This window comes from Onychostoma macrolepis, chromosome 25, assembly GCF_012432095.1.
Source record: "Onychostoma macrolepis isolate SWU-2019 chromosome 25, ASM1243209v1, whole genome shotgun sequence".
Lineage (NCBI taxonomy): Eukaryota > Metazoa > Chordata > Actinopteri > Cypriniformes > Cyprinidae > Onychostoma > Onychostoma macrolepis.
In genome coordinates, this window is record NC_081179.1 from 14,609,310 (window position 1) to 14,634,593 (window position 25,284).

At 36.3% G+C, this 25,284-nt stretch overlaps 1 protein-coding gene and 1 long non-coding RNA gene across 3 annotated transcripts in view; both read right to left on the reverse strand.

Annotated features, from left to right (window-relative positions):
* Positions 1 to 1,409: 1,409 nt before the first annotated feature.
* Positions 1,410 to 13,800, reverse strand: LOC131534675 (uncharacterized). Its single transcript, XR_009269411.1, has 3 exons — positions 13,055 to 13,800; positions 4,216 to 4,295; positions 1,410 to 1,993 (listed from the first exon to the last, which is right to left on the reverse strand). It is a non-coding gene; the product is annotated as an uncharacterized LOC131534675 (long non-coding RNA).
* Positions 13,801 to 16,746: 2,946 nt separating this feature from the next.
* Positions 16,747 to 25,284, reverse strand: part of il17rel (interleukin 17 receptor E-like) — a 46,039-nt gene continuing 37,501 nt past the window's right edge. For both annotated transcript variants that reach the window (XM_058767681.1, XM_058767680.1), the window contains 14 exons: positions 24,995 to 25,109; positions 24,839 to 24,883; positions 24,606 to 24,748; positions 24,447 to 24,518; positions 24,298 to 24,352; positions 23,561 to 23,721; positions 23,416 to 23,460; positions 22,513 to 22,570; positions 22,285 to 22,436; positions 21,942 to 22,007; positions 21,779 to 21,836; positions 18,847 to 18,963; positions 18,392 to 18,441; positions 16,747 to 17,820 (listed from right to left, as the gene is read on the reverse strand). In XM_058767681.1, the coding sequence (XP_058623664.1) occupies positions 17,812 to 17,820; positions 18,392 to 18,441; positions 18,847 to 18,963; positions 21,779 to 21,836; positions 21,942 to 22,007; positions 22,285 to 22,436; positions 22,513 to 22,570; positions 23,416 to 23,460; positions 23,561 to 23,721; positions 24,298 to 24,352; positions 24,447 to 24,518; positions 24,606 to 24,748; positions 24,839 to 24,883; positions 24,995 to 25,109 (1,146 nt within the window). In that variant the 3' untranslated portion in view covers positions 16,747 to 17,811. The remainder of the gene's footprint in view (positions 17,821 to 18,391; positions 18,442 to 18,846; positions 18,964 to 21,778; positions 21,837 to 21,941; positions 22,008 to 22,284; positions 22,437 to 22,512; positions 22,571 to 23,415; positions 23,461 to 23,560; positions 23,722 to 24,297; positions 24,353 to 24,446; positions 24,519 to 24,605; positions 24,749 to 24,838; positions 24,884 to 24,994; positions 25,110 to 25,284) is intronic.

Genomic DNA, 25,284 nt, shown 5'->3' on the forward strand with positions numbered 1-25,284 from the left:
TCAGAACACCCAAGCAACAAATATCCTAGTAACCATCCAGAACACCTTAGCAACTGCAAACCCCCAGAAACAAATCCCCTACAACACCTTTTCAATGCAAGCACATGAGCACCACTAGTAACCTACCGTATGGATAGCGTATTTGCAGTCTCTGCAGTTGTTCAAGAATATAGATTGTAGTATTGCATACTGCATAGCCAGAGCTGGGTAGATTACTTGCAAATTGTAATCCGTTACTGATTCCAAAATTACATGACAAAAAATTGTAGTTAGTAACATAATACATTACATTTCACATTTTAGGTAATACAATCAGACTACTTTTAGGTTACATTTAGATTACTATTGACCTCGTTTGACAACTATACATAACACCCTAACAACCGCATAGCAATGCCCTGGCAACTATTTAGAACAGCCTAACAACCGCAATGATTTAAATAGAATAATCTTGTACCATATTGATATAAAAATACAAAGAATAAGAAAATATATTCCATTTGTTGTTATCAACAACATGAAGTGCATTAAACATTATATTACGTCAAGGTTTCCCAAGCTGGGGTTTGTGAAGAAACTGCAGGGAGTTTAAGAGTTTAATGAAAAGCTAATAATTAATTAAATCATAAAAATGTTAAAATATGAAAAATATGAATAATAATAAAACACTTACTGAAAAAATTTAATATTTTATTTCTTTACCTGCATGTCATGTGACCATAAGCAACGTCACAGGACCATGAACATGTAAATGTGATACTTTATTATTAAAATATTTATTTTAAAATCTACAGGGTACTTCAAATATAAATATATTAGGTGAAGGAGAATCTGATGACAAAAAAAGTTGGTGAATTTGTGTGAATTTTAATGTTTGAAATTTAAAATTCAAATAAAAATGAATGTGTTCATCAGTAGCTGATGCAATGTTTAAACAATGAATTGATTTTTGTAAATCCAGTGGTCAAATGACTGATCTCTGTTTGAATGTCCACAAAACTGGAAGACTTTCTGAATGTATATAAGTGGTAGGCTATTTCAGAAAGGAAAATTTAAAATAAGAAAAAGAAGAATTAGGGAGAATCAATAAATAATGAATAAATTATTGCTATTGTGTAAATAATATGTAATCCATAGAAAAGCATGTATTGAGTTTGACTGCATGGAGTCTGATAAAACACTCATTTGCTGCAGTCAGATCTGTGCTGTGTGAATGCATGTGATATCCTCAGGCTGGAGCTTCATTTGCCCTGATGCCAATGCACAAGTCGGGTACACAGTGTTCCCGGTCTTCAAAGCAGATGCGGGGGACTAGCGCTCGTGAGCTGCTGACACTGTGCAAGACTAGAGGTTATGTAATAATAATAATAATAATAATTTTTATTTATATAGCGCCTTTCTAGCACTCAAGGTCACTTTACAAATCAGGCTTAAGGAACAGAGACAATAGACATCAATACACAAAAAAATAAAATAAAACATGTGTGTGTGTGCATCTGAATGTATACGCTTGCCTGTGTGTTTAAAGGTGCTGCAAGCACTCTTATTCTCACGGTTGGTTCTGTTATTTAAGCCATCTGTCAACCTTTGCCTGCATCCCTTGGATTCTGGTATGCCGATTTCCCATAGTGACATTTAAGCTAAAGCGACTGCTGTTATACCATAGGTGAACAGTCAGCCTCACCCACATCTGACCATCCAGCAGGTGGTTTGGGAAAATGTTGTGCAACCTAATTAATTCAGGGCTTCAAAGAGCAGCGTACGCTATTAACGCAGGGCGATAGCTACCGATTGGCTCTCCTGAGGCACTTCCCACCTCAGAATTCATTTCTAAAAAGGGACACGCACTAGAGCACTTGTGGCGGTCTCCATGGCAACAGCTGGCTCTAGTGTGACAATGCTCCGTCGGAATTCCGGATGGATGGTCCAGGTTGTTCCCACGCTGCATGGCGAGGAATGCCTCTTTCACAAACATGCTGTGGGTGGCATTCACCTAGAGAAGGAAATCCATCGTTAAAAATTTTAAATCGCAAGGTTAACCCTTGATGTTTGCATAACATTTTATGTATTGAATCAATATGTATTTTATGCTCATTAGAGTATTGCATCGGAGACAGCAAATGACAGGAGATGGGCCAGTGTTATTTAAGTATCATTGATTTTTGTATTTAATCTTTTTATTCCGCATTCCCAAAGTGTTTTATTTTGATGTTATTTTAAAATGATTTATTTTAATTTTAAAAATTTTAATTAAACTAAAAAAAAATCTGAAATCAGTTCTAGTCTCCCTTGCATTTGCAGTTGTTTAACTTTTTGCTTGCAGTGTTTGCACTCACTACACATAAGCTAGGCTAGCCTGAAAAATACAGATTAGCATGTTCTAAACTACATTTATGATGCAGTTGTTGTCAGATTTTATGTCTGATTCGAAACATGTGGAGCTTACATAGAAAACAACAACCTGTGAATGTTAGCAAGAGTGTAACTTGAAGGGACTTTGATCAAATTGTTAGCTTAGCAACATGCTAGCAGCAGTTACAGTCTGCCTTGCACTGTAGTTGTTGAGTTGGTACCTATAAAAAGTGTCACTTAAGAGGTTCAATTTCAGCTAGCATGCTAGTTTATAAGGCAGCTACCTATACAGACAGTAGACAGTAAAGCAGCTCACGTGGTAAGGGAACAAAGCCAGTCTCCATCCATCATTATGTCTCGTATCATCATTTCTTTTTCTTCGAGCATAACAAACAACTGAGTAACCAGGCCTGGACATTCTCTCAAACAGCTCTGCGGCAGGTTGTGTGACATTTAGCTCCAATCTGGGGTCACGGATCCCCTCTCGGCCCTAAAAAGGCCATGATTGGCCTATCTCTGCCTCACAGACAAACAGACCAATCGAGCTCAACAGCTGACCAAGTATAGAGACGGCCTGACATGGGCGCCTACCCACTGCCAGCGGCAACAGATGTGACTTCACAAACTCTGTAAATTATACAGGGCTCTTTTAGCTGGCTGCAGGGAAGCGTGTTCATATACATAGGTTCAGTGAAATGCCCCTGAAAGGCAGGCGGCAGTGAGTCACGAACAGCTGGGCTCTCATCTGGACACTAATGTTTGCTTTAAACTAAGTCTTAACCACAGTGAAAGGATCAGGGCACCTCTGGCAAATTAGCCACGGCAGATTTGTACAGATTCTATCGTCATATCTTCGATTTGAGTTTAAAGTGTTTTATTATGTAAGAAAAAATACATAAAAATAAACGTTTTAAATAAAAAAAATAATCACACACACACACAAAATCCCAAAAAGGCAATACGTAATTCAAAATACAGGTTAAAACATCTGTAAAAGAAAATCAATAATCCTTTGTATTAATAATACAACTCCTCAGTGTAATATAGAATATATAAATATTTCATATATCCCCTTTTTAAAATAAATGTATTGTTTGAAATAAGTTGACCTTTCTTGAATTTTTGTAATAATTAAAATTAATAATATGTATTCAAATAATATTAAATATGTATTTTCACCTATATATAATATAGAAATATTTAATAATGACCTTCCTTTTGATATATATATATATATATATATATAGAAACAAAAACTAATATACATGTGTGTGTGTGTGTGTATATATATATATATATAGAAACAAAAACTAATATACATGTGTGTGTGTATATATATATATATATATATATATATATAGTATATCATAATATTCTACTTTATATTGAGAACGCACACACACACACACATCACATTAAAATTAAAATTTATTTTTAAAAATATTAAGATATTTTACGACTTCCATCCAATCAATATTTAGAAATAAACAATAAAATCTTTCACTGCATAATGTGCAATCATTGCATATCCTTACAGAATCAGTATCTCAGTTTAAAGACGCAATGAATTACATGAAATCAATCACTGCACGCTTCAGCCGTGACAGAGAACACGGGGAGAGCATTTTCTCATTCTCACATGCCCAGCTGGAGAGGACAAGTGTACATGTGCCAGAGGTTTTGTTGACATACTGCAATCAAAAATAATTTCCATTGCCACACCTGCCTTTTGTACTGATGATGATGATGAAGATGCTACAGACTCTTAAGGAACAAAAGAAGCTGTTTACAAATCTTGACAGCCGCTTACTCATAGCTGATAGTTTTGGGGGTTGCTATAGAAACTAAATGGAACGTACTCACCAGGTGCATCATGTTCTGATTCCAGAAACGAGACAGATGAGGACGTTCTCAAACACACACCAGCAAAGATCGCCTTCTTACTGCCAAAAGAACACCACTGCAAATGACTCAAACTCATTACCAGATTTTCAATGGTCAAGGCCTTTTGGAACACAATGTGTTATGCCTAAAACATGGTAATACCATGGTACTTTCATGGAAATGGAATTAATGGAATGTCCCAGCATTGCAATTAAACTGCTTTACGTTATAAAACATATAATACACATTATGTATCTCTACACGTAATGCAGGGAATGAGTCCAGTGACATCCATATTGTTCAGAAACATTCAGGTCAATTTATCCTGGCATGAGTCCTTCTCAGATATCAGAGGTAAATATTTACTTTTGACAGACCACATATGAGCCCCACGGTGAGGAACCCTTCTCGAATCACTGTGTTTTCCCACATTATCAGTTTCCTCTCGTCTTGCAGTTTTCAATGGAAAGAATTTGATAACGGGAGTGTGGTTTTCTGGAAACGTTGTAAATGTAGATAAGTGTGTGATTTTACATAACAAATATTTGCTCAGTGTTATTCAGTAATTTCAAGCTTCTCGAGAAGGACTGGGTGTTCAGATCTTGACCTTGTTTTTTTCTATCATAGCTGAATTTGAGATATAATATGACAAGTCCAAAACATGTTGCAGAGACGGGGCATTCAAAGAAATATTCAACAATACTTAAAGAAAAATTATACGTGCATTCTCAACATGTCACTACATTTTTGTGTAAGAAGGAACTTCTTGTTCTTTAAAAATGTTTAATAATTTACAGGTGTCATTATTGAAATTTAGATTTTATGAATTTTTATGAATCCGTTAAAGAAATGGGTCATATTTCACAATAAACGTTTTAATTCATTTTTAGAATCTCTGCAGATCAGTCTGAGCCACATCAGATTTGTATAGATTCATATCTTTTTTTCTTCATCTTATTTGAAATTATATTTAAAATAATTATTTAAATAATGACAATATCTGGTGTATAAATTATATATAATATTTTAAAATATATTTATTTAACATTTATAAATATTAGATTTTAATAAGATTTCCCTTATTTTTAATAAATATCAAAATAAAACAACCTATTTTTATGTGTCTGTCTGTGTCTATTGCAAACAAATTGCCCTAAAATAGGCTTTTTTTCTTTATAGTTCATGCTTTTCTTCTGCTTTTTGGTCAAAATATGAAATATAACATGCCAGTTTTTGTAAGAATATAGTGATGTAAGAAGGTGCTCAGGGGAACACATCATTGTTTTGTGATCTAAATCTGTGGCCTTATTGCATAAACAGATCTGACCCTGCTGGAAACATGATATCCCATGCTGATGTAATGATGGTTATTCCAAAGACATATGGGGCACTGCCATTAATCAGGCCTTACATCATTATAACTGTATGCAGAAGCCTCATTTCCCTGTAACACTGTTATGACGTTATGATGTCATAGGTGTGCAATAACACAGCATGAGCGTAATGTGGCCTTTTAAGAGCGTACGATTGCATACATGCATGTGTGTGGATTTCCATGTGTTTTGAGTGGGGTGGAAGTGGCTGGGGACATCACGCTTCTCTCCGGTGAGATAATTAAGCTGTAGGAGTGAATGTGGGGCTGTCAATCCCCCCTCGTCCCTGTTGCTCACTAATTACCCCGACTAGGTGTCAATACTCCAGGGCAATGAGTAGGGCTTACATGTAAGAAAGAAGCAAAAGCAGAAAAATTTATTGAAGGATTGATTAAAAGATTCACACAAATATGGAATACAGACTGGGAAAAGTGCAATCTGTCTTTTATTATTTAGTGAATTTTTAAAAATATTTTAATATTGCTTTGTAAACTTTTTTTAAACGCATAAAAATACCAGATAAAATTAAGTGGTACAGTTTCACATATCCTGTATGATAAAAGTATCAAATACTGTTCTAAAGTTTGGAGTCTGTAAGGTTTTTTTTTTTTTTTTTTTTTTTTGTGAAATGAATACTAATAATATAAATTTATTTTATTTATAAATGTATTTATTGTTAATATAAAAATATAAATAATTGCTTTTTAACATCCTATTCAATGAATCCTATGTGTGTGTGTATATATATATATATATATATATATATATATATATATATATATATATATATATATATATATACACACACACATACATACATATATATGTGTGTGTGTGTGTGTGTGTGTGTGTATATATATATATATATATATAAATAAATTCAACTTTGCATCACAAGACAAAATTACATTTGAAAATGTTAAAACAGGAAACAGTTACTGTGTAATAATATTTCATGATAAAAAAAATTTAATCAAATAAATGCAGTGAGCATAAGAGGTTTATCTAAAACATGAATTAACTTTTGAATGCTAGGGTATAATTTAATATAGTATCATTATACTCTGAATTAATGAAATTATATTTAATTATAATATAATTTAAATATAAATTATTAAATCTATGTAACATAAAAAGGGGCATTTTATCACTATTTTGTACATTTCATAGGCGGATATTGGTTATTTTTAATGACACTGCACTGTATGAATTCTTGTAGTAACCTGCTTCTTTAATGTAATTAATTTTAGATATCTTCATTTCTTCCCCCACAAAGCCATGCAACTGACTTAAGTGACAGTGATGCAGTGTGAGGAGAGTGTCCGATGTGGGGGGTTCGGCAGGGACCATCTGTTCAGACCCCCTTCTAAGAACTCAACAGGGGCCTTCCAAGGACATTGGGTGGTGGGGTAATGAGTGTGTCCACAGGCCCTCTACAAACAAACAGAAGGCACTTGGAAAGTGCATGGAAAAATCTACACGGCTGGACAGATGAACTCACAGAAACCATGAAATTTGAGCATATTCTTAAAAATAAGGGTTTTCGCAGTGATGCCACAGAAGAACCATTTTTGGTTCTCCATGGAACCTTTCAGTGAACAGTTCTTAAAACAACATTTTGAAGAACATTTTAAAGATCGAAAGATCTTTTTTCCTCTATAAAGAACCTCTTGTGGAATGGAAAGATTCCATGGATGTTAAAAGTTCTTTCTGGAACCAAAGATGTCAATAAAGAACTTTTATGTCTAACACTTTTCTAGCCAGCAGGATGATGTCTCTGTTACGCTCATAGACTGGTGACAGGTGTCTATCCCATTGTCCTCTTTGTCCAGAATTGAGACGGAGTCTCAGAATGGCCAGACAATGAAGTGGTGTCAGACTCATGAATATCTGAGAAGTGAGTTTGAATGTGGTCAGTGGGGGGCGGGGAAGTGTATTTATTTCAAATCTATTTCCATATGTTTTGGAGTCATTCATCATTGATCATTTACTGATCTATTTATGCATGTGGCACGGTGGGTTTGGTTAAGAGAATTGGTTAACATTGAGTTTAACATATGCAGGATCATAAATCACAGCCAGATAACACTGGGTCAAGATATGCAGATGCTGAAGCATTGTTTTGTCTGGAACAATGTTTTCATCCTACAAAAAACTTTGTAATGTTTTCATTGGCGTGTCTGTTACGATTAAAAAAAAGAAAAGAAACCGTAGCCAATTTGACAGCTGCATTATTACATATTCTACATATGGCTTGGAGGCACCATTGAAGAATGTAATTAAACATGTAACAAAACTAATTACCAAACTGAGTGAATTATACAGTAAAGTACAAAACAGTTGTCTCAACAAGTCAATTGTTTAGTGACAACAAATACCACCAAAACCCCCTCTGTAATTCAAAGAGCTTGTGAGGAACACTCTGTTTCTAGGAAATAACCTTTGTCTAGGGATGCAATTTCCTGGAATGTATGATCACTGGTGGAGAAAGACTGTCATGTACTGACAAGCAGCGTCTTAGTAATCCTAATGAACCTGTGTGTATACGCGACCTGAATGCACAGGGGCTGTTTTGCTCAAGTTGATGTGGCTGATGCTTGCTGTTGATACATTACTGCTGCCCATGAACCAATCTTATCCAGGGCTCAGACTGTGACTAAATGTGACAAAATCAGCTTTTTTGAATGAATTATTCAATGACTCAAAATAGTCACTAGTAGTGTCCCAAATTACATACTATGCAATATGCACTTATGTACTGAATCTTGTAAGTATTTGAAATGCACTTTTTGGAATTTGTGAACATAAATGTATTACAAATGGCTAGGGGTGTCCCCGACTAAGGATTTTCATAGTCGAATCGGAATTTTCGAATCTTGCTGATAGTCGAATGATATGTTTGGGGGCGGGGCAAAATGCATTACCAAGAGTCAAGTCAGACATTCGACAGTCATAAACTGACGTTAATACACAGGGAAAATGTGTAGCCTAATGGACGCCTCGCAGATACAAACGGAGTGAATAATGTTTTATGCTTTGATTAAAAGATAGTTTAACATTAAACGTCAGCGAAACCCCAAGAATTCACAACATTTTTTACAATAGTGCTCTCATTATAACGTTATGTATATGACAGTTATTAATGTTCTGCATTTCTGTTTTGAGCTGCGCGCGCTGAATGACAAGTAGAATGAAGCATTTGATAGCAGGTTTTTAATCAATGGGATTTAACTCATTTATCTCATATAGAATATGCTTCATTATTTATACAACATAACGTTAATAACAACTTATAGGCTATCTGCACAAAACGTCTCGATGCATGAACGTGTTTGCGTGGCTCTGAACTCCTTTTGTGGACGCGTTCTTCACGCAACAACGTGCAGAAACACAGGAACTGTGTATATGACAGTCCCAGTCATAGTCATTAATATTCTGCATAGTTGTTTGTCCTGCTCGCGCTGAAGAGATAATCACCGTACTATGAAGCGCTTTACTGCAGGTAACTCTTATACGAGATAAATAATATACACAATATAGTTCAATGTGAAATCAGACATTGAGCACCCCCATATAGCCAAAATGGCATGATCATAACACCCCGCGAATATTCGACTGTGAGATTGGGAGTCGAATCAGGCTCCTCGAATCGAAGCATCGAATTGTCGACTATTCGGGGTCACCCCTACAAATGGCATAGTATAGTGCATAAGTACATGAGTTGGGAAGCACCTACTTTGTTCACTAATGAACAATGAATAAATGATTCAAAGGCAAATCGCATCCTACACCCTTATTCACTTTTCCACTAATATAGTCTACTTAATGAGTGAATAAAAACAAAATTGTCATTGACAGCATCAGTTGCACTGCTTCATTGCCATTCACAAATCCTCTCTCGTGGCACAGTAAACTGTACTTTAGATGGGCACTTCAGAATCTCACTGGTACTTTTCGCCTACTGCTTTACAAATACTTTGAATTTATACTCTTTTCACATACTGTTTTGTCTACTATATAGTAAAGAAGTATGAGATTTCGGGTGAAGCCATTCAGTCAGTTAAAAAAAGTAATTTGGCTCCTACATATTTCTTTTTATTTTATTTTATTGATCCCTGTCATGCTAAGCATAGATATACAGTGAAGTTTAAAATAACAAATAGTTGTTACATGCGATTAAAGGGTTACTCCACCCCAAAATGAAAATTTTGTCATTAATCACTTACCCCCATGTCGTTCCAAACTCGTAAAAGCTTTGTTCGTCTTCGAAACACAATTTAAGATATTTTAGATGAAAACCAGGAGGCTTGTGACTGTCCCATTGACTGCCAAGTAAATTACACTGTCATGGATCCGCTGGATGCACATAGCGTACGCAGTTCTGTGTCAGCCACAATGCAAGGATAGGTCTTCTACGAGTATTTACACTTTGATTTGTACAAAAATAGCATATCCTTACATTGCGGCTGACACAGAATTGCGTACGCTATGTGCGTCCAGCAGATATTCTCCAAAATGGCGCTACGGTGACGCTACGGTGCTGAATTGTTGAATAAAGTTGTTATTTTTATTTTCTTTCCGTACAAAAAGTAATCTTGTAGCTTCATAATGTTAGGGTAGAACCACTGATGGCAGATGGAGTATTCTGACGATGTCTTTCATACTTTTCTGGACCTTGACAGTGAAAATTGTTTGGCAGTCAATGGGACAGTCACAAGCCTCCCGGTTTTCATCTAAAATATCTTAAATTGTGTTCCGAAGACAAACAAAGCTTTTATGGGTTTGGAACGACTTGGGGGTAAGTGATTAATGACAAAATTTTCATTTTGGGTGGAGTAACCCTTTAAGATGTAATTTATTGCAACAGTGTAGTCTTAAAGCTTATTAACATAAAGCTGAGAATCTAAGCAAAGATTTAACCATTCATTTAAACAGAACAGTTGTAAAATGTCATGTTGGACATGGACCACTTGCACCAGCACAAACATCTCCATTGTTAGTATATATGCAGATACAGTTCTAAAGGTTAAGTTGACTCCACCTATTTCTTTGTGTATAGTTAACTAGACCATCTCTGCCAGGCAATGTTATTGTAAGTACAGTTGTGTCCGCAATGGATTCCATGCCCAGTGCCAGCAGACCATTATCACCATTAGACAAGGGCCTTGGTGTACTGGTTTGTACTTTAGCGAGCTGGCTGGGCTCCATGTGGAGGAAGATTCATTATGGATGGTCCCAGGGTGCTGAATGCAAGCCTGACCCCACTTCCACCCCCACAGGGGTTTGTGCCCAATGGACCATTATGATGTCCTTGGAAGCACCGGACCATGAATTTATGGGCTATGTTCCTTACTCTCTGTTTCCCAGAGTTCCATGATGCTATTCTGTGCTGTTTAGATGAAGCTAAAAAGTCTCTGTTCCAAAAACTTCAAATAGCAACACTGGACTCATTAACTGTGTGAGGCTGTGTGAAGACAAATATGCCACAGACAGGAATACCACGTCCTAAATATTTTAAATGGCTTCCTTTCCCACATCTACAGTAGTATGAAAGTGGTTTTTTCTTAAACCACTGAAAATAGCCAATGACGCCTTACGTCTTAATAGTTAAGTCCAAGCCCAGTTCTACTGGGATGCTAGAACCCTCAATGAAATCAATAGCACCTTCAGTTAAAGCTGCATTAATGGCATTTCATTGCAGATTTTGCAAACCAGTGCGCTATGGTTTGCGCTCTGGAGATCGATTTCAACATGTTTTTGTAACGTTGAGCAATGTTGCTAATCACAGACATATCTGTTGATTTCTTGAATCGGAGGCATTTAAGTTACATTCTGCTCACCGCTCAAATCGCTGGATCTTTTGTTCAGGTATTGTGTTTAGCACAAATCATCTCATTATAACAAAGTGTAGACGAGATTTAAAAATAGATTCGTTGTGCAGCCTAAAGAACTTCACTGATTATAACGTATTTAAGTGTTGTTAAACTCATCGCGGCCTTCCGCACTAATACCGCTTTTTCATGCGCACTCCACATGTTGTCATATTAAATACTGTTGCGGTCATGTTTACAGAAATGAACTGACAGCGCGAAGCTCTTTCATGAGATTTGAATTCTCCGCTGTAAGACGACCTCATGCATAATACAGCGCAGTGATTGGATGGTAAGAGTTCATTCTCATGAATAATACTGAGAATAGCTCGGAAAACTGATGATGTAGATGTATACTCATTAGCCATGGCAGCCAATCACCACTCCAGATTAACGCATATACGTCACTTTTCATGACATAGGCTCAACTTTTCTTTTTGCTCCAAAAAATAGCCACTTTTTTCCTTAATAATAGACATAATGAGTGCTATCGTTGTTTTCACTGATGTGCAACCTGTTCATATGTTAACATCTCAAAAAATGTGTTTTAGGGTTTCATGGCCCTTTAAGATGAGTGACAGCTTTTTAGTGATTATCCACCTTTTTCTTGATGTAAAAATGGGCGCGGCCATTTGTAAATTCTATGGGTCTAGCTTCCGGTCTCATCCAAGTCCAGCTATTTTTAGCTGTACAAAACAGTTTGTTTTGCTGCTTGATATTGAAAATTGGTGTGTCTTAATACATTACAATAATATGATATCTTAATTATGAACACACTGGTTTGTAGTGCAAACAGTTTTACTGTTTACTGCACATTGTTATTCTCCTCGTTATTTACCTATACACTGTAAAAAGTGATGTTGACTTAAAAAAAATTATTAATTAAATAATTTAAAAAAAATGTTTTTTAATTTTTTTTAATTATTATTTACTTAATAACTTTAATTTTTTTTAATTTAAGTCAACTTATCACTTTATACAGTGTAGCGGCTAATGAACCGGAAGTCTCACCCATAGGCTTACTTCCGCATTGAAGAAAAAGGTGGATAAATGGAGCTCTCTCTGCACCTTAGCAACAGACGCCACTAATACATTAAGGTTAGAGCACCCTCAGTGATTTGATTCTGGAGCCGGGCCTGGTAATAGTCTGAACTCACCAAAAGTGTTGAATTAACCTTACACAAATGTATGGGGTTTTTTTGTAACATTTTTGGTTTTTGCTACACTAACCATAGTTTAACCATAGTATTTGTAATAAAACTGTGGTTATACTAATAGTAATCAATATGCCAAAATAACACGGTTACTAGCCTACACTTTTACTACAATAAAACCTGGGTTAATTTTCGTAAGGGTATCATTCACATATAAGTGTATAAAGTTAGACACAATTTTTTTTTTTTTTTAAATTAGCAGACAAAAGGTCAACATCACTCAGTGGCAATATATACAACAAATAGATGCACGTTAACTGACGTTTCCTATATAGCGATTTAACGTTACCTTTGCGCATAGCATCTGGTGTAAATGTGCACAGGTTATTAATAGCTAAATTCAATTAACGACTTAACTTACTTGTCTGTAATGATGGCCGTGTTAAAAACACCGCTTGAGTCACGATTCACTTAATTAATCTTTTGTTTACAATCAGTGCTTCGGAGCACGTAAACCGTTAACCACGTGGAGCACGTTAGTCACGTACAGAGCTTTGGTCACGTCGACCACGCTTCGCTGCGTCATACGTTTCGAAACCTCAGTGGTCTCAAGTGAATGGACCAGTATAGGGGATGGGGCGTGACGTCACTGCTCTAGCGCCGCGGTGGCTGATGGGAAAAATCGCCATTTTGTGAGGCCACTTGTTGCGCGACGCGCCGAGGAAGTTGTAATATGAATGTTTTAAATAGGATACAGAAATTGAATAAACTGTAAATCAACATATTAAAGTTATTCCACAAAACATTATTTATTTAAGAGCAGTGAGGGATTTCCTCTGTCTTTTGTTGTTTGATTAACATTAATGACAGACGGCACAGCTTTATTAGGCTGCTGTCACAAGACCTGTTTCACGGATCCAATACTTATACATATGCGTTCGCAACTTAAGACAAACCCGACAATGCTTATGAGGATACTCGTCAGGACGACCATTTTGACGTTATTTTGTGTGTATTTGGCCACTTAAGCGCAACAAGCTTTGTTTGTTTGTTCGCAGCGCGCGCTTTAGATGTGACTGCAGCGCACAGAAAAGCGCCTCTGGAGTGCACGAGTACCGAAAGACTTAAAAAAGACGTGCAAATAATACATTTCTGTGACAATGCAACAATGACCGATTAGGCAATTGACAATTCTGTCAACTGTACGAAGTCGAAAGCTGCGGGAATATATGCGCAATCCCGCACCGAAATTCAGGACCTGATTAAGCATAATTCTACTGTACATAGAATTGTGAAACATGACTTTTCCAAAACTTTCTGGGTTTATTTATTTTTCCCAAACTTTCCAGGCCTGGAAATTGCTGTTTTAAAATTCCACGACTTTTCCAGGTTTTTCATGACCGTATATGAACCCTGAATGTGACGATCGGGTGCGGTTATCTAAATCAGACAAAAATATAGGTGCAGGTGGTTGGCCATCTTTTCCAGGTACCGTTTTCTTGCGTCCGGTAGAAGTTTGTCTCTGTATAGTACATTTCGTTCTTTTAATCGACTTTTCAACATTGTTTTTCGTTTTAAGTCTCGCCCGATGTGGCCTCACAATATGGCGGCGCCCTCTTGTTTACGTCCCAGAATGCACTGCGCAGCACATGTATGATTACAACTGATTTCGAATCAATTTTTATTTTTATTTATTTATTTATTTTTTTTAAGTTTATTAAATTCAAGTAGAGTTTTGTAGTTTGTCTGTGAACCAACACACTTGCATTTACACCGCTTTAAACAGTAGATGTCCTCAGCGTGCGGGGGTTCGAGCGCTTCGCAACGCTGAATCGTTTTGTGAAGCAGTTGATTCATTCGAATTTTGATTCAGAACACCTGTACACACCCAAAGCTATTCCATTGGCTGAGTCAACTTTTCATGATTTCTCTATGCAATGTCTGATTAGAAATGATAAATTATGTCATAAATATAAAGAAAATGTGTTATTGTCTTTTAAAAGACCAGGAAATATGACCATATTAGCCCGTTCTGTCAACACTGCACTGGCTCCCTATCAAACATCGTATAGATTTTAAAATCTTGTTAATTACTTCTAAAGCCCTGAATGGTTTAGCTCCTCAGTACTTGAGCGAGCTCTTATCGCATTGTAGTCCTCCACGTCCGCTGCGTTCTCAAAACTCCGGCCGTTTGATAATACCCAGAATATCAAAATCAACTGCGGGCGGCAGATCCTTTTCCTATTCAGCGCCAAAACTCTGGAACAATCTACCTAACACTGTTCTGGAGGCAGATACACTCTGTCAGTTTAAATCTAGATTAAAGACCCATCTCTTTAACCTGGCTTACACATAACACACTAATATGCTTCTATTATTCAAATCCGTTAAAGGATTGTTAGGCTGCATTAATTAGATCAACCGGAACCGGGAACACTCCCCATAACACACGATGTACTCGTTACATCGTAAGTTGAATGGCATCTAGGCTAATATTTGTCTGTTTCTTTCCTATTCTGTTTCTCAGTCCGTATCCGATCAGATGGTGGATCAGCACCAAGAGATGATGTCTACAGCCCTGATCGTCTCCGGAGACCAGGACACCCAGATGACCCCCAGAGACATATCCCCAGCGAAAACCTCGATTAAAATACAATAAAACTAAAAAATATAACAAAATAACTAAAAATATAATAAAATACCTAACTATATAATACTACTGTTGTTAGGAATTGCAACAAAATTAAAATAGAAATATAAACTTTTGAACTGCGGGTTTCGTCTGGTCAGAGGAGAACTGGCCCCCCGACTGAGCCTGGTTTCTCCCAAGGTTTTTTTTTCTCCATTCTGTCACAGAGGGAGTTTTGGTTCCTTGCCGCTGTCGCCTCTGGCTTGCTCAGTTGGGGACACTTAATTTCTAGCGATTATCGCCGATTTGATTGCACAGATACTATACTACTATACTAAACTGAGCTAGACAATGACGTCTCTGAATTCAATAATGAAATGCCTTTAACTGAAAATTGAGTGTTTAATCTTATCATTATACATTACTGACACTCTATCCTCCAATTTGATACTGTTAAGTGCTTTGACACAATCTGTATTGTTAAAAGCGCTATATAAATAAAGGTGACTTGACTTGACTTAAAAATCACTCATGGAATAGCAAAGTGTTCTCTAGTTGCACCTGCTATTTCATGAATAGTTACTACTTGTTCATATATCCTATTGTGTGTCCTAATATACATTCTTCCCTACTATAAAGCAGAAAAACAGTAGCCTATGTGAAATGAGTAGTGTTTCATTAAACAATGCAAGAAGTACCCTGATGACCTAGAAGGCCTACTACTTCTGTCGAGTTTCCTAAGTCCCATGAGGCTATAGAAGAGGAGTTGTAAATGATGCCGTAAGTCACATGACACTGACAGCATAGAGGAGTGTAGAACATCTGAATTTCATTCATACTAAACACATTCAAACTATAAAGAACATACTTTTTAAAGGTTCCTCATCAGATGTAGTACCTACTCAGACAGAAAAATACAGTTTTTTTGAATACTATACTAGTGAAGTAAGCATATTCTGAGATGAGAATCTCTCCCTATCAGGATTGATGGGTTCAAACACCAACAGATGGTATGAGACCGTGGTAATAAAACTGACCAGTCCAAAAGGTTAGCGGACAGGGCTGGTGGCTATTGACCCCAACCAAAAAGGTCACATGCAGTCACTGGCAGCTAAGTGGAAGTAGCTAAACATACGACAACTCAGCAAATGCTTTTGTCTCTGCTTCTTTTTTCAGTGCTTTATCCCTTTATCCCAAAAACGTTTTGGAGGCAAAGCGCAACCAGTCGAACATTCTGTCAGGGAGGTACAGAAAAGGTAGCGGTCTGGTCCGTATGGAAAGTATCAAAGGGGAATGCTTCACTCCCAGCTGAAGACTCGCAGACAGCAGGTGGAGTCTGGAGGCAGCGATGAAGTCATTGAGGCCAACAATTTTCACATGGGTTTGTTTTACAGTGTTTACCAGATTCAAAAATTCCCTAGTGCTAGCACCCACATGCCACACACACACACACACACTCTTAAAAATAAAGTTTCTTTATTGGCATCAACGGTTCCATGAAGAACCTTTAACATCCATGGAAACTTTCCATTCCACAAAAGGTTCTTTAGATTATTAAAATGTTCTTCACAAACCGATTTTAAGAACTGTTCATTAAAAGGTTATTTGAGGAGCCAAAAATGGTTCTTCTGTGGCATCACATGCGAAAACCCCCTTTATTTTCAAGTGAACCCTGCGAACTCTAAGTATGATCCCAAAAAAAAGTTTATTCAGTTGATTAAAACACAATAAAAATCACAGACTAAGATGGACAATGGTGGCATCTCCCCAAAACTGTATTTGTCCTATATCTATGATTGAGCTCTATTGTTTGGGCTTTACTCTATCCTTCAGGAATGTTTTCATCAGCAAACCCCAGAGCCGATTCTGCCCGGCCCCTCCCATCGGCACAGAGCCGCACCATCCAGGAATGTCATACAGTATCTCTGCATCCTCAGGATCAGAGAAAAGTGTGTCATCGAATATCATGACGACAGGCACAGGCGACACAGGAACATGTGCAGCTGCAAAAGTTTCTATGGCAGTGAACCAACACAATGGGGTTACACAAGTGTCTGTAAACTGACCACCCATTTGTGACCTAGTTTCAAGCCTGACGTGAGAGAAATATCAACATGAGATGCAAAAACTCGTTCACATCACTGCTGACACAGACATTCGTTTGTTATACACACTGCCCTCTGCTGTACAAAATAAGTAACTCATAGGTGACAAAAACACATTTGATTAGGCAAAGCAGGAAACTATTAATGTGTCACATAAATTCAGTCTTATATTGACTTACATACAAAAGTTGTATATACAAATGCTTCAGATTCTGTGGGCATGTTAATACGCGTGTTATAAATTCATAAAAGCAGCTGTTGCATTATGCATGAGAAAAAACAATGTATATAATGTGTTACAACTTTCATGTGTGCATCAGACAAGACATAAACAAGTATTATGTTAAGCTTCAGTCTTACAGTAAAAAAAAAAAAAAGTTTGGACATGCATGCTTTATTGAGAACTGTCCTACAATCTACATCCTCTTGCTGAGAAGGCATGTGTCACTGATTCTGTTAAAAGAAACATAAGACATCATTTATTTGTTAAAATAACCACAAAAGACCTATTCATATCTAGAGATATTATACCTATAACTAGATCTATTATGTTTTCTTATGAAAAAGTGTGTCATGTTTACCCATGCAAAACTCATTGCCAGGTCATTGTAATAGGTTGCTAAGGTGTTCTAAGTTGTTTTTGGCATGCTGCTATGCAGTTGCAAAAGTAAAAATGCAAAAAGATGGAAAAATATAAAATAAGGGAAATCACAAAATAAAATACCTGACACTTGATATATACCTACTGATATACATCTGCAATTTTACTTTGAAATTGTAAGTGTATTCATTTGTAAATAGAACTTGAGACATTTGTTAGCTACAAAAGTAATCATACTGGGTTTACATGTATCTAAAGTAAAAGAAATTCATATTGTATGCACAGTAAATAGTGTACATGTGTGTTTTGAGGGCTCATGTCTGATCACGTCAGAAACACCATGAATCATGAGCAACAGTGATTGTAATCATAGCATGCTGGCGACTCTATTATACACCTATTATTTCTTACTGGTTTACATACCATCCTCAGACATGTGAGTTTCGTCCATGGCGTTCTCTTCTTGTCCACATCTAAGAAGCAAGGAACAAATAAAAATCAAAACAACCAACAGATATTTTCCAGGAAAAACCGCCAGTATCAAATGAAGTCTAACAACTTGTATATCAGAGCTTTTCATCTTTTTTTCAAAACACATCCACACCCGATTCAATTCTAAAGCTTATATGCAGCTTTGGAACTGGTATGTCTACTATTATTTGACTTAAACTGTTCATAAGACGTCCATCTATAATTTGCTTTTAATTATTACTCTTATTTTCAGTGGAAAGAGGATGTTAAATCAGGAATTACTGTTTTGTAAATTAGATTAATGTAATTTCTTTAATCTCAAACTAAATGTTTACTGTTACCAACAACAATCTCGCTGTTTCCTTCTAGCCAGTGGCAACAGGTGTGTCAAACCGCTGTCAGTTTACCTTTTATTGTCATTCTACCAAACAAGACAGCTGCCAGGATCACGGTCAGAAAAATTAAAGCAGGCAATAAAATCTTCTCAATGTCCTGACTTCTCTCTGGGTCATGGCACCAATTTGCTGTGTGATTAAACAACAAAATTCACATCCTTCTTAGCTTGTGTTATGTAACATGGCAATACAGTACAATTAAAAGTGAAACCACAATCACAAGTGGCATAACTAACTACATTTTCATTAGCTTGACATAGTTGACATAGCTTGACATAGCTCAAAATAGTGTAGCTTTTCCAGTAAGAGGCTACACTACATTGCAAGTATTTATTCCACAATGTAGTTATCTAAGTACAAAGTAGTTTAAAAAAAAAGTTTAACTTGAATGTAGTTGAACTACTTGAAATTATTCGTAGCTGTATCACAGGAGAGGCCACTAACTTTTCATTAGTGTCACACTAGCACGGTTTTCAAAAAAGTGTCGCTTTTACAAGCTAAACTACAAAATGCTGCATTGGTATTTTTAATTGCATTTTTAGAAAAATGCTACATTGCTACTTTTATTATTTTTCAATGCATTGTTATGGCCACAACTTAAAGGGATAGTTCACCCAAAAATGAAAATTAACCCATGATTTAACCACCCTCAAGTCGTCCTAGGTGTATGCGACTTTCTTCTTTCAAACAAATACTGAAAGTTAAAGTTATATTAAAAATGTCCTGCCTCTTCCAAGCTCTATAATGGCAGTGAATGAAGGTCGAGATTTTTAGGTCCAAAAGAGCCGTGTGGAGCTCTCTTTATGATGGACTGATGCACTTTCTGGGCTTCAAAATCTTCACTGCCTTTATAAAGCTAGGAAGAGCCAGGACATTTTTTAATATAACTCTGATTGTATTCGTCTGAAAGAAGAATATCATATATAACTAGGATGGCTTGAGGGTTAAATCATGGGGTAATTTTCATTTTTGGGCGTTGGCTGTTTGTGAGGAGTTGTAACTGCATCACAGATTATGCTACTTAACATCATTTTCATTAGCATGACACTAGTTTAGCTGTTTACCAAAAAGTGTCACTTTTACAGTTCTATCTACAGTGCAAAACACAACATTGCTTTGTTTTTCATGGCATTGTATTGTTTCCACAATGAAAGTATGAGTAGCTGTCGTATAAGCAATGCTACTAAACCAGCTACATTTTCATTAGCATGATGCTAGTTTAGCTGTTTTCAAAATAGTGTTGCTTTTACAGTAATAAGCTACAATACAGAATGGTACATTGCAAACTGTTTTTGTAGTGTAGCTACATGTAAATTTTTTAGCTGTAAAAGATTTAAAAGATTAGACTGGAGTTGAACTACTTTAGTGTATGAGTACACGTAGCTGTGGCAGCGCTACTAATGCTACAATGCAAAATTTTCATTGCATTGTATTATTGACATAACTCTACATACATATATTTTTGTAGCTAGTTTAGCAACATGTAACTATTTTTAAAAGATTAGCTTGTCTGTAGAACTACTTGAAAAGAGTAGCTGTAGTGTCACATAACTAAGTTATTTATTTATTTTTTTAAATATTAGGTTTAATGTTTTTTTTTTTTTTTGCTGTGGCTGTCCCTGCTAAAAAAAAAAAAAAGAATAGAAGCCCAATAAACCATCACAGAAATACCAATGGTTTCCATTAAAATACCATTATAAACCATTAGCTTTTTCCAGTAAAAAATTCCTTTTTGTAGTGTGTTTTGGGCATTTTTCCAATAGGATTTAACATCCCACCAATAGAATCCATCACATACCAGTAGACACCATTATAGTTTCCATTAAAACCAATACAATTCCCATTATAACCATTAAAACCATTACATTTTCTATTGTGTTTTGGGCAGGGTTCTGTTGTTTTTTTCAGCAGGGGTATCATGAACGACAACTTTTACATTTACATTTACATTTATCAAAATTGTGTCGTTTTTGTAGTAGCTACACTACAAACATTGTTCTATTTTCATTGTTTTGTGCCCACAATTTTGATATTTTTTAGTAGCTTATACTAGCTACATATTAGCATGACTGTAGTTGAACTGCTTGAAAGTAAGAGTAGCTGTAGCTGTATCACTAACATACTATGGCACTAACTTACTAACTTTTCATTAATGTAACACTAGTTTATTGTCCCCACAATGTAGCTAGTAGCTATTATCTTACTGTATTGTAGCTACATTAAACTATTTCTAAAAAATGTTCAGCTTTAGATCAGCTGAACTACTTGAAATTATGAGAAGCTGTAGCTTGTCACTTAGCAAGCTACCAGAGTGTCTATTTACGCCTTGTTGGCAAAGGCTATTTACACTAACTCCGCCCACCATCGTGTGATTGGGATAGTCAACATTGAAAAAAGACACTTGCTTCACATCAGTTTTAGTGGCGTAGATGGTAAGGCGCATGCATTTTGACGCAATCGACCCGAGTTCGAATCCGCCTTTTGCCAAACTTTTTTTCTCCATTTTCAAATCTCATATCCCATTGGAAAGGCTTTTATTTTCAATAAAAATGAAGGAAATAATCAAAAAGTTGAAAATAAAGTATTGTGTAGGGTATTATGTAGGGTTAAAATAAAGTATTGTGTAGGGTTAGGGTAGGTATAAGGAGGGCTTTGTCCCAATAAGGCGGCATCCATTTAATAATTTGAATTAAAAGTATAATTTACACTCGATATGTTATTATTGCGTACTGTTTTATAATGTACTACAATACTGAGGTGCAGATAATTGCCACTATTTGCAATAAGTAGTATATAAATAGCAGAAACTCTTGCTTAGTGTAAATAGCATATCGTTAAAAATATTGCTATTTTCACTTAGTGCAAATAGCATCTCACGCTAAGAAAATATGCTATTTACACTTAGTGCAACACTCAATCTTATCACCTTTACATATGTACTTACAACACTGCAAGTCGCACTGAAGTACAGGGACTGAAAAGCGCACATCTACCCTCTGGACCTACAAACATGAATACACAAGACCATCCACATCAGTAATTACCACTGACAAAAATCCGACAAGATTTGACAGCACTGTTACTGTCACTTTGCTTTGTTGCCATACCTGGATGCAGACGCACACTTCGCACGCACTTTTAGACAAGTTGAAAACTGTGTGCTTCATTTTGTCCTAGAAAACAAATAAGACCTGGCATGACATCAAACAAGCTTAAACAAGACCGCTTCTGTGCTCTGAGTATTCCTTAGAACAGACCCTTTTCTTTCTCATGTCATCGGGTACAAACCAGGTGAAAAGTTTTACTTTGACAAGGGAATTGCCTTCAGTGGAGGCATGAATGAAATAGGAATGAACCTAGAAAACTATGAAAAAAACATCCATATGACATTTGCTCTGAAGTTATTACAACTGATCTTACAGGCAGATTATCCTGCTCAAGTTTCCTTACCACAGAAAGGTTTTGGAACTTGTTTCCCTCGATTCGTTTACACTGAGAGGAGGGATTCATCTCACAGACAGAAACAGAGAAGCTGGCTTTGACCCATGTTGAAATCTCTGCCCACTGCTGACCATCTTTTGATGTCATTTTTGCTGTCCAGACTTGTCAGATAAAAGGACATTTAGCATCATACAGTACGCAACATAAACACCTGTGAAAGCTATTGTGCGTATATACCTGAGAAATTTCCTTTGGCAAAAGGACACTTTATCCATGTCCCCACTTCAGTGGTAAACTACAAAAAAGAAATGACAATGAATTCCAACCCAACCCAACCCAAAAAGCTATTTTCTGTCAATGACATCATTCATTTAAAGGAGCAGTTCACCCAAAATTTTAAATTCCGACTTCATATCTAAACAACTCATGAGGTAAATTTCAAGTCACCAGAAGTCATTTGATAGTTTTTAAAGAACATACCATAATTTTAAATGATAAATAACTTACACAAAACTAATTTATGACTTGTAATATGGTAGGGTGACTATAAATCGTCCTTTTCCCAAACATGTCCTGGCCGGGATTTCTAAATTGCCTAAAATGTTTGGGTTTTGCCTTTGTTTTCCTATTTGCTGAAGGGAATGACTGAAAAGTAGTTTAACCATAGCATACAGGCATTGTACACAATTATGGCATGCAAGAAGGCTACATAGAACGGTCAAAACAATGCAAAACACGTACATATAATGTATGAGGACTGTAGAGATCATGTCAATAGGGGAAAAAAGCCAAAATCCGGACATTTTAGGCAATTTAGAAATCCCTGACAGAAAAAAAAGGACGTATAGTCCTCTAAATATAGTTCAAAACAATGTGGATATAGGGCATGAGTCATATGGACTATACTTCTATGGTGCTTTTATAGTGTTTTTTATCATTTTTGTAATGTGACAGTTCCAGTCATTATTTACTTTCATTGCACAGAATAGAGCAGTTACATTCTACTACATTTCTCCTTTTGTGTTCAATGGAAGAATAAAAGTCAAATGGTTTGGAACCTCATGAGGGTGAGTAAATAATGATAAAATGTTCATTTTTGGATGAAAGCAAATATGCAAAAAAAAAAAAAAACCATTCAACCTTCGTGCAAAGTGTTGGGTGTGGATCCACGGAAGAGAATATCACCTGAGGTAAAAACAGTAAAAAATGATATGAGGGTTCCTAACGATCAGTAGCTGTACATGTAATAAAAAGGAACAAAGGATTAGAGGGGAAAAGAACATACTTTTTGTCCCTCTGAGTGGAAAACATTTCCAATGTCTTGACAGCTTTTCCCTCCATCAGCATGGCACAGAGAAACTGACACTTTGACTGGACACTGCGGCTCCCATATCAACTCTTCCTTATTGAAGTCATAGGTTATCCCAGACCACAGTTCTTCTAAATCTGTTACAGAGAGAGAAATTTTGAGCTTTAAAATATAAATAATATTATTTATAATATTACTGATTTATCAATAGTGATTAAAAGGCACAGTTTGACCAAAAATGAGAATGTAAGGAAAAAACAGGTGAAACATTCTTCAAAATATCTTTTTTTGTGTTCCACAAAATGAAGAAACCACTGCAGGTCTGGAAACAACATTAGGGTAACTGATGGTGAATTACTGATTTAAGTGCTTTAGCTTCACATTTGAGACCACTGGCAAGCTAATGATTTGGAGCGCTGGCTTGCAGGAAATAGGTACTCCTTTTACAAATTCTAACAAGTGCTAACTAGTACAAAAATAAATCTGATACAGATACAACACAACCAAATGCAAATAAGCAGGCCAATGCAAGGAAGTTTTTTCCCCATCAATTTAACTGTTGGTGAAAGGTTTTGAGGCGGGTCTGAAGATTACCTCAGATGTTGCCACTTGTTTTATAATGCTAGGTTACCTCACAAAGCATTTTTGCAGTGTAAATTGAAAAACTGATAACATCTAGGAGCTCTGTTTTGAACAAAGTAAATTTTACTTACTGTTTTTGAACGGACACACTTGAATTCTCCTTGCATCTACTCTAGCAGGCCAACCCTGAAATAAAAGACGGTGGAAATCAGCACATCCTTCTCTACCTGTCAGATTGCATGTTCAAACCTTAATTTTCTGTCAAATAAAGCTTTCATACCTCAATGCACAAACAGGGTAATGGTTTGGAATAATGAAGCGTTATGTTACTCTGTAGATGTTGTGGTTTTATCTGAAACACATGCAGAACACAAGGGTAAAATGAAACGATGCAAAGTCTTCTAGGAAATGCAAGGGAAAGTGTGTTCATTGTTTTTACCTTTCTATGAGCCCCTTCCCCAGCACAGATGACATTACGTTTATGGCAGAGCCTGAGGTTGTAGTCTGTGTCCTCTGGAGCATCAGTCACTTTCACTGTTAACGCATTCCTGGCTTTATCCACAGTGTATGCCAGCTTCCCAGCTACAACAAAATGACAGTACAGTTACAGCTTCACATACTGTTTATCTATCTTTCTAACTATCGATGTTGTGACATGATAATGAAACTTACTGATGCACTCTGCGATTTCATCTCTGATACCTTCATGACTGCATTCTGGCATTAAAAAAAGAAAAGGGCAATAGCTGTTAATGGTATTCATAGCATGTGTGACTACACTGTGTATAAGCGTTATATATAGACTGCTGATAAACACAACACTGATACCAGGAACAAGGTGTCTTTGTGTCCACGTGGCCTTACAGTAGTTGGGAATGGTTTTGAGAGTCACAAACACAAGCTGTCCAGGTCTAACAGGAACACATTTAAACTTCACATCAACCTAGAAGCAGAAACAGAGTATTAATTAATATCTGACAATGTCATACAAGGTAGGAGATTATAGTTTCTGTGGTACTCTGACAGAATTGTGTCATTGATAAAATTCTCAGTGGTAATGCTAGAAATCGCTTTGCATAGTGTAACTATCAGGTAAGCATCACATGTTTATACTGTAC